Consider the following 10,197-nt stretch of genomic DNA (forward strand, 5'->3'; position numbering starts at 1 on the left):
AAGTTTTTCTAACACAGAAAAACTGTGTTCCTTTTATATTTTTTTCTTAGAAAAATGTAGTATTTCAAGTTCTGTTAAGATAGTTAAGAACGTTTCAGCTGAAGGCAAAAGGACATTTCAAGGCACAGGATATCTATAACCTACATCCCTCAGCCATTTTAAGTGTCCCGAAGGACATTCAACTTGCATAAAAACATCAGTGAATAAAACCCAAGACTAGATACTGGGAGCACAAGCAGCTCCCTGGCCCAGTAAGAGCATCTTTATACCAACCCCAGCTTTGTGCAAACCACTACAGCTAGCATAGAGAGCTACAGTCATAAATCTTAGTTAAATAACACCATCAAAAACAGCACACAGGAACTCCCAGATGTTTCCTGGAAATATATCTGCATAAAAGCAGGCTAAACCATTGTTTAAGGGCAGTCCATAAGCCTTTCAAAGATAGCTTGTCTGGGAATATTTTGAGTGGTTTCTTTGCAATAGAGAGGATGCATGACACAAGGCTTGGAAGACTGCAGAAGGTGCATCCACTCACGTATACAGAGCGGGAGGGAGGAGAGTGCGGGGATTACAGAGTCACAGTGTTTAACATAACATCTCTTGAGATCTTCTGAACTTACTGCAGCAACCCATCTGCCTATCCTTCAGGGAGGCAAAAGAAATGAAAAGTCAGATCCTCTCCTGTTTGCTCTGTAGCAGGTCTTGCTCCGTAGAACAGACATGGGAAGAGCAGAAGGCTAGACTGGGCAAGGGAAGCATCCATTCCCTGTTGCAGAGGGGGCCTCAGTACGGCTGCTGAGCTGTCTTGCTTGAGTCAGGCCACTGTGGAGGGGCATCCTGCTGATCAATTGGCTCATAGGTGCTGCGATCCTGGCCTGCACAGGTGACACCTGAATGGAGACGGAAAAGAAGATTGGGGAAAAAACAAAAGCGCAAGAACTGAATCCTCTAAAAGAAACAACAGCTCCGACCATACCACATTAGCTGCTCTACCAGCTCTCCAGTACCTGTGTTTTGTGATCCTCACTACACAGGCAGGAGGTAAGAAAACTCACCCTTCCAACAAAGGCAAAATAACAGATGCATTTGAACATGCCTCTTCATTCCCTGAGAACTGCTCTCTTAGTAGCCACATGGCTGTGTGAGAGCAAGACCCACAATACTACATAGCAGCATAACAGGCTCCTGTAATAGCATATTTAGCATATTTCAGCAAGATCAAATTTATGAGATGTAGTGGAAAAATGAACAGACAAAACCATGGCTAGCTGACAGCATAGGTGCAAGAGCATGATTCATCCATGAACCACTCTTCCCAACAACGCAGCTATGCCTCAAGTGTGCCACACCACGGCACTTGATTTGAATCCAGCAGTGCTCCCAATTGAACAATTTGCCTGTGGTACAAGACTGGTACTAAACTGTGTTACTGTCCAGGGGATGATCAGGGAAAGAAGAGACAGGCAGGGAATGTGCATGGACACCTCTGCATCTACAGGCCAGGCGTCTGCCATGGCTAGAAAGCAATCTGAATCAAAGGTGGGCACCAAATCATATGAGAGGCTTGGTCCAAGCAGCAAAGATGCTACCAAAAAGGCGTTTTATGGGGAAAGAAAATGAGACAGAGAAGACTAGGAAAAATGCAACATTTAGGTTCAGAAGGATAATGCCAGGGCAGAAAAATGAGCAAGGAAATTTGTCAACCACATTCAACACAACGGCAGCACAGTTTGTACTGAAAATCTTGTGAGAAAGACAGTTCAGGAGAGGATATGCAACTACAAAGTGTCTGAATTCCAACCTGTGCCTAAGAGGACACTCTCAGACAGTATCATGCCTGTGTTGGGATAGTGTGGTTGAAAGGGAGTGCTCCCAAACTCCAAGCAAGGGGATGAACTCCACAACGATACCTACACTTTCCATGGGATACAAATGTCAAATTCCACTTACAAGCACAGTGAGCAGCTAATAAAAATTGGCACAACTATGGCAAGGCACTGCATTTAACTCACAGACATCCTGACCCAGTTAAGACTGATCTGTCAGGCATTTGCACAAGCACTGATGGAGAAGACATGCACATTCCACTAGCAGAGATGCACACAGCACATAGCAGCCCAAGCCATGGTTTCCTTCCATGGCCTCTCAGCCTCTCCTCCTCTTCAGGTATCTGCCTTTTTTCACAGGAAGCGTTATCTTCTTTGCTAGCATCCAAGCAGTGCAAGTGACAGCTTTTAAACACTGTAATGCAGTTATACCATCCATTACCCTTCACAGCCTTCTTAGGAAGGCAAGAAGATAACTGTGCCAGGCTGGTGGGTTTGCCAGCGTGAACTCACACACAGCAAACAGTCCCTGGCAGCTTCTCCAGCATGAACTAGCACCAGGCATGCTTGGCAAAAGTGACTAAGACCCTGAAGATCCAGCCACGGCCCCTTCTCTCCAGCAAGCCTACCACAACCAGAACAAAAATGAGCGCCTCTAGGCAAAGTCCCATGAGGTAAACATCAGTCCCATTTTCCGGGTAAGGAAATGGATGTTCAAAGCAATCAAGGTAGCTAGGACATGGGAGGCCCACAGAAAGCATGGAGTTAGAAATCCAGCTTCTTTCCCTCTCCTGCATAATCTAGCTAGTGGGGATGCTGCCCACCTCCCCCTAGAAGGAGAAGAAAGGGTTGGCAGAGAGAGAAGGATACCCAAAGGCTTCCAACAAGCACACACAAACGCAGGAGGAGGAAGAGAGGAAAAGCCTCTCAGTTATACTAAGAGAGTCTGCAGTCTCTCTCACAATACCATTGTGGGCAAAATGGCTGTCAGACAAGGACTCCAGGTCTGCAAGGGAAGAGAGGAAGAACATAAGTTTAAGGCCTAAGACACACCAGAACCACAAAATGGGAGAAAAGACATAAGCAAGAGAGAAAGCAGCACCCTCACTGGAAAGGGAGGCAGAACCCAGATGCGCAGAGCTTAGGCTGAAGGGTCCAAAGTGCAAGGTGGTCTCCCCAACACCAGAGCAGGTGGCCCACGCTGACGTGGGAGCAAGCATCCTACCTATGTTAAAGGTGTACTCTCCTCCACGCTCCCGATACATTCGATACACCAAACAGCAGGACACAGGTTTGAGGAGGAGGCTGAAGATGGCCATGCCTATACTGAAACGCTTCGCATCAGTGAGATGGTTGTTTGGAGGGTAGAAGACAGAGATGTGAATGATGTCTGTGAGGACCGTGAGCAGCAGGCCAGTCAGGAACTGGAAACAGAACAGGACATCGACTGAGTACCGACTAACCACTAGGAGTAACAGTTACATAGTCAATTTCCTGAGAGATTTGTGTTCACACAATCATGCCTCTGCCCCAGTATCAAACATTGCTAACCCCCGACACTGCCCCAGGTAGACAGATTCCTAGACAAATGATCCTGTATTTCATGCATTTTCTTCACATCTGTCAGACACCTTGTGATACACTCCAGGATTGTTTATTTTTGCTTGCCAATCTCTTTAATGTTCAGAGAAGGGTTTTATAAAGCCCCTCCAACTCAAGCATATTAAATGCTCTGAGTCCTCTTCTGGAATTACAAGTCACAACAGCAGGTCAAAAAAAAGTAAGAATCAAGCATGCCTCACCTCTGAGAATGAAAATAAGTGATAGCGAAAGCTTCTCACCATGGTTTACAATGCCTATAGATTTATATGCTCTCTTAAAAAAAAAGAAAAAAACACAAAACAATGCAAACAGGGAATACAACTTGCTCACTGTTTATTGGGAACAGCTGAAAATCATCACTGAGTCAAGGGAGCTGTCTCTGCTCTCCACCCTCTCCCTGAGCAGCCTGGTGGAGGCAAATACTCTCACACTCACCATCACGATGGCATCAAGGGAATCTCGCTGCACAATGGCCCAGATCCCCACCGCAAGGACACTGAAATTTCCCCAGGCATAGGAGGCTGGAAACATGTAATTCATGCATCCCCTGCCAAACAAGACAAAAAAATATCCAGCCCACATTCACAGTAAGCCTGCAACAGTTTGTTTGCATTCATCACTGTTCCCATACAAACATCTCACTCTTAGATTTAGGGTCTTCTTGCACACAGACAGGCACAAACAGGGAGTGCTGATTCCCTGAGAACATCCCATTTCCTCGTATCAAAGAATACCCTTTTCTCACCCAGGCCAGGCCAGTCACCAATCACTCACCACACTGTGAGCAGCCAGTGTACCAGAATGATGGCCTATGAAAAAAAAAAACAGAGAGGAAGACAGGTCAGCAAGTTGGGAGAACTCTGGAAGGATCAATGTGAAATGCACCATCTTGTTTCAGAGGGACGGTTGGAAGAGTACCCTGGACCCATGAACCAGTGCAGAAAGCTGGCATAGCAACTGGGACAGTGAAGACACAAAACCATTTTTCTTTGCTTCTGTTGCTGAGTATTTCCTGTGGTGCTACACTGTAGTCATTCATTGTTGTTGTCATCTCTGTTGACAGTTGATTCAGGGCCCACTTAGTCTTTTCTAAATGGGTTATTGATTTTGGAACTCCAGAAGAGTTTGTACAGAAAGCCGAGCAATCTGATTCACACTATGCTAGCACAGTTTATACATGACCAATCTGCCATCCCATCACCAAGTCGTCCATGGAAAGTCATGCCTGCAGCTCCCAGAAATTTCACTCCAGTCCTCAGTAAATCCTCCTTTTACCTCCTTCCAGTCTGTTCAGAGCAGTGGTTCAACCTCACTGCAATATTAACAGACGTGGAGGCATCTTCTAGGAATCTGAGAACCCAATCCTGCCATAGTACACAGCTCTTTTCACTCCCAGTGAAGCCACCAGGGCCCAAATGCTGGCAGTGCCCTAAGTAGCAATAAAATAATGCTGTCACAGATTCCGTACTTTGCAAATGTTCTTAATGGTTATGATCCTTGTGCTCAAGGGGACACAAAGCAAGAAGGAAGCATCTTACTGTAATGAGTGACACAAAGATTCTCTTCACCAGCACCTGACATTTCTGTAACCATGGAGACATACTCTACATGTTTGTTAAGACAGCAAATAGGAACAGAATATACAACTTCAGTCTTTTTCTGTACCTATATCCATGCACTCACTTGTTTTTGAGCCTTCTGGCCAATCACAACAAAGGGAGATCACTCATTCACTTTTTAAACATTTGTGAAGAGAACAACATGGAAGACAGGCTCTACTAGCAGCCTCATAAAAGAAAGGCTGAAGCCTGGACATATCAGAGGATCCACAGGAAGCTATGACTACACACCACCAAAATTCCCCTGAAGCACTCCTGCCACATACTCTGTCCTGCTCCCCACCCCCCCCCCCCCAAAAAAAAAAGGGTGGGTGGGAAGAGTGACTAGCAAAATGCTAAATTACTTAGTGGACACAGGAAAGCTGTATGCAGATAGGAGCATTAAGACACTAAAAAAATTTAAATAATTAAGATCTACTGACATCCTGCTGTATTCATTGACTTGAAACATCTATCCATGCTGTAATTTAATACAAAACTAGTTCCTCTATGAAGTTGTGACATGAGTGAAGCACAGCCAGGAAATCAACAGGAGTGACACATCTGCTCATACTAGGAGTGTGAGCAGTGTCTCATACTGCTCTGCCAAGATACCACAATGTAGATGTCTCATGATAAGACAGAGCTCTTGCTTCACTGCAGTACCCTAGTGCATCTGCTGAGCATTCACTGAGTAGCCTAGACTTTGCTGTAACTTCAAACATGGTTTAAACAGATTTTTATTAATGATTTTTTTTAATTGTTCATGAAAGCCTACAAAATGCTTCACCCCCACCCCCTGCTTTCCCTTCTCCCAAACTGTACCACAGAGACCAGGCAGAAACTGCTAATCAGTAAAATACAAGATGTTCTTGGATAAGAATGGAGACATGCAAATAGCATTTACTCAAGAGACCAGGACAACATCAGGGAAATTCTTAATTAGGTAGTATTTAATTGCATGCTACATACCCACAAGACCCCTCAAGGCTCACCAGTTAACATAATTAGGCAGGGTAACTTGTTTTTTTTTTTTTTAAAGCTGTCTAGATCAATATTGCATTTATTAAATTAAGAAAACTGCTCAGCCATCGGCATAAAGTCAGGTAAACTAGGGCTGACAGTATGCGGGACCGCTGAAATAAAAACAAGGTGTGTTCCCTTCCTGGTCACTAGTGCAATACTCCTAGGACTTGAGCTAGTGCTGAGAGCAGAAAATAAGAAAGGTGGGACCTTTGTCCCCATCCCTTCGGGGCAAAAGGATGACCATGTGATTAAAAGCATCCCATTGGAAACTGCAGAGACCTAAGGGGAATTCCTAGCTCCTCTGCAAATCCCAGCATGTGATGGAACTAATTGCCAAGCATAAAAAGTGCCTTTCTCTAGTCAGGTGGGAAATGCTTTGGAATAGGAACTCACTCCTTTAAACACACTTCAAAACAGAACCTAGCACAAGGTTGAATTTTGACCAAGTTAAAAATTAGCTGGTTCCAAATTACAATTATTTTCTTATAGTATCTAACTTCTTATTTTACTTACTTTTTTTTTTTTTTTTGAGAGAGAGCAAGTTCATCTACTCTGTGAGTGACATATTCACCTGAGGATATACTACCTGAAATACAGATGTGAGTAGTCACCTGTGAGTGAGCTACCTGTAAGGATGCTCCTTATTATTGTAACAGAGTGATAATGAGAGTGGTTAGGCAGTGGAACAAGCTATCCAGTGGGGTTGTCATGGCTCTATCCTCACAAATTTTTAAGTCAGCTGAATTTTGAGTTGAGCTATTTGATCTAACTTTGAAGTCAGCTTTGCTTTGAGCAGGAGGTTGGGCTAGATGACATACAGAGGTCTCTTTTAGTCTGAATTATTCTATGATTCTATGACCTAGCATTTAAAAGTGCCCAAGCACAAAATGTACATTTTCAGGCAGGTGGATTGTAGGGCATTGCGTCCAGGCTTGATCAAACTCAAACTCTGTATATCGAGGCTCTGCATAGTTATTACAATAATCATAGGTGTCAAGCATTCGCTGTAAAAATATGGCTATGATGCTTCCCACATGCTTTGCTGAGCATTACTATTAGAGCTGAGCCAGTAAATGCTGTTTCATGAGCATGTTCCTCATCCGCTCTAGGGCAAAGCCTGCTACATTAATTTTATAGCTCTGCAAGTAGCTTAAAGAGAGACCTCAAGGCTAAGACATTGCTATGTTCTGGCACAAATACAGCTCAGTCATGCAGTTTTCTTGGAGCTACTTCTATCACGAGGCTCATCTTTCTAATCTCACAGAAACTGTAAACAGATCACGCCAATGAATAGCAGTACTGTGCGTTACTTCCAGTCCCCTTCTGAATAAGAATCTTTCTCACCTTTGCAATAGGCTTCAGGGAAGCAGGCCCTAACTCGGGAACAGTACAAAGATGCAGGTACAATTATTAACTACCCATTCCCCAGCTCTTCAGCCCCACAGCAGTACCAGCAGACTCGACAACAGGGCATTTCTAAATCCTGAAAACAGTTTGCCCAGGACAAACTCACTCTCATCTAGTAAAAGATTTGGGAATGGTTGTCTGGAACCAGAGAAGAAAGGCAGTATTTTGGTTGTGTTGTCACAGTGACTCATTTGTTCAAGAAGCCTGTGTTTTTCAGCTCCCCTATCTCCATCTCCCGTGGCAGAACATGTATTTCATGTTAGTAAACTTTTTAATTAAATGTCATTTTTCACTACTGTTTTAGCACAAGGGAACAAAAGAAAAATCAAACCAAGATAAAAAACAAAGCAGATGGCAAGATCTTTTTATCTTCCTAGTGGCCTGGGAATAACACAGTAGTTCAAGCTCATCAGAACTAAGTATCAGCTAGTTTCCAGAATACGATATAATCCACATGCCAGGCCTTGAAAAACCCATTTGCTTACTTGTCTCTGACAAGGGAAGTTGCTTTTCTTGGTGAACTAGCAAGAGGGGCAAGTCATGATTACATGAAGGCCAAGCTTTTATTTAGCACAGCCACATGAAAGCCTGCCTGTGCAAAGCTGAATTCGTAAAAGTAGCCAAGATGATAGTATCCTCCCACCCAACCTGTAGGCAGCCTGCTCCAAGGCCACTGCTCACAGCTTTATGAATCAACAGCAGAAGAAAACTGAGGTGATCAGTGATGCTCTCATTCTCCAGGCAAAGTTTTAATCAAAGAAAGCGCCTAACACTTGCCGCACCAAGCAAGATACGCAGCATAGCAAAGCTGGAAAAAGGCACCCCTATCTAGAAAGCTCAGAGTTCTGAGAATATAATAGGAGAAAAATAAAAGAGGAAAATTTCACCTGTCTGTATCAGCTAAGTCTTTAATACCAAATATCAAAAGCAAAAAAGTTATTTTAATGTCCTCCAGCTTGTCTGCAAGGATATGCTCCTTCCCAAAGTGAAAAGCATAACATAACTGTGTTATGCTAAGTCCCTTATTTGCCATTTCTCTGGTTACCAGACGCTCACGAAAATTTTCCGGTGTCCCTCAAATGCCGCTCGCCCCCCCCCGCCCCCGACCGGGGCAGTTTCGGTGTGTAGGCGATAACCCCACGGTAAGCGCGACCGCCTTCCTGGGACACCCGTCCCGAGAAGCCCAGCCCTGCCCGCTCGGGGCTCACCCCGTGCCTGCCCGGGCCCGCTCGGGCCGGCTGAGCGAGGAGCCCCGGGGCCCCCAGCCCAGCCTCCGGCCGCCCCAGCCACGACCCTGCGGTAAGCGAGCGCCGGGAGCCGCCGCCCGCCCGCCCGGGGGACCAGGAGCTTTGGCACCGTTCGTCCCTGCGATGAACACGGCTTGGCCCCGCCGGCACGGGAGGCCAGGCCAGGCCGGGGAGGAGGGCTGCCGCCCCCGCGGGCCGCCGGCCGAGCCCCGGCCCCGCCGCCGGCGGCTGCCGCCTCCGAGCCCGAGCAGGCGGGCGGCCGCGGGGCAGCCGGTGGCCCCTCCTGGCCGGGGGAAGGCGGGAGCGGCCCGGCCCCGCGGCCCCTACCTTCAGGCTGACGGCGGGCAGCTCCATGGCGGCGGGGCCGCCTCACGTGGGGCCGGGCCGGGCCCCGCCGCCGCCACGGGCCGCCCAGGGGAGGGAGGAGCCGGGGCACCGCCCGGCCCCGCGCCGGCAGGGAGGTGGGCGGCGGGGTCCCTGCCCCGGCCCGTGCCCAGGGCCGCGGCAGCGGGGGCGCGGCGGGGCAGGCGGCCGGAGCTCGGGGCCGCTTGGGCTGGGAGCCCCAGGGCCGCCGTGCGTCGCACCGCGCCCGTTGCCGACACGGACGGGCCCCACGAGGGGAACGGTGTGTCTGGAGCAGGCTGCTGCCTCCAAACGTGCAGCCGAACGTTTCTCCCAGCTGCTCACACCCATCGTGCAGCTGAGGGAAGGGCTGAGTTACCCTGTGGCTGCACTCGGTGTCCGGGAGGGCTAATGCGTGTACAGGACTTAGCGGCTTTGGTGGGGGAAGAGAGCGCTTTTGTGGACACACCAGTGACAAAAATGCGAGGAGTGACAAAGAGACTCTCGGTAAAAAGCAAGGTGTTTGCTGTGCTCAGCTGTGTCATGCCATAACCAAGCCAAGCTGAGGTCAGTCGTTGGGGCTGAGCACTGGAGTCTCCAGCCATGTAGCTAGAATGGCTGGCAAGTACTTGGTTGCTTCCTTTGGCCCTAGATTTTTCCCTACAGCTAGATGACTGAACTTTTTGCTTAAAAGCCTGGTACAAATCATGAGTTCTTCATTTCTCATTCTGAAAGAAAGCTTGTCCCATTTTCAAGCTAGGGAAGTTGATAAGTGATCAACCTGACCCCGCACAGTGCTGCTGTAACTTATCATTTCCTGCCCAGTTGACGATAGCAGTCTTCTCCCCAAGTACGGCAAATTAACTAACAAAATCAAGAAGTCAGGATGACACCTGACAAACCCTCCCTTGCTTGCCCAATGTATCCTCTACTTGTCTGCAGTGTGAGACTACAGTGTTTTACTGGGTCAGTTGCTTTCTTGACATCATTTATTCTTACCGAAAAGATGGGACCTCTAAGGAATGAGCAAGGAATCAGAAGTTCATTGCAGAAGCTGAATGTGGAAATGTATGAGTCATCCTTCAATCTCATTTCCAGTTCAAGCAGTGCAAGGTTATGCATGAAAATTGCGCAGTGTTGAACCAA

The 10,197-nt window shown here is 47.1% G+C and overlaps 1 protein-coding gene across 3 annotated transcripts; it reads right to left on the minus strand.

Moving 5' to 3' along the window:
* Positions 1-9,108, minus strand: LOC119145124 (angiotensin II receptor associated protein). 3 transcript variants are annotated; one of them, XM_037381251.1, is made up of 5 exons: positions 9,037-9,108; positions 4,206-4,240; positions 3,867-3,978; positions 3,055-3,253; positions 1-893 (listed from the first exon to the last, which is right to left on the minus strand). In XM_037381251.1, exons 1-5 carry the CDS (start codon positions 9,061-9,063, stop codon positions 787-789), a joined length of 480 nt encoding a protein of 159 aa, XP_037237148.1. In that variant the 5' UTR covers positions 9,064-9,108; the 3' UTR covers positions 1-786. The 3 variants fall into 3 exon arrangements, with proteins under 3 accessions (XP_037237148.1, XP_037237149.1, XP_037237150.1); XM_037381252.1 differs by lacking the exon at positions 9,037-9,108 and having other exon boundaries at positions 4,177-8,883; XM_037381253.1 differs by lacking the exons at positions 4,206-4,240; positions 9,037-9,108 and adding an exon at positions 4,074-4,168.
* Between the last annotated feature and the right edge of the window lie 1,089 nt (positions 9,109-10,197).

The sequence above is a fragment of the Falco rusticolus genome, chromosome 3 (genome assembly GCF_015220075.1).
Source record: "Falco rusticolus isolate bFalRus1 chromosome 3, bFalRus1.pri, whole genome shotgun sequence".
NCBI classification, from domain to species: domain Eukaryota; kingdom Metazoa; phylum Chordata; class Aves; order Falconiformes; family Falconidae; genus Falco; species Falco rusticolus.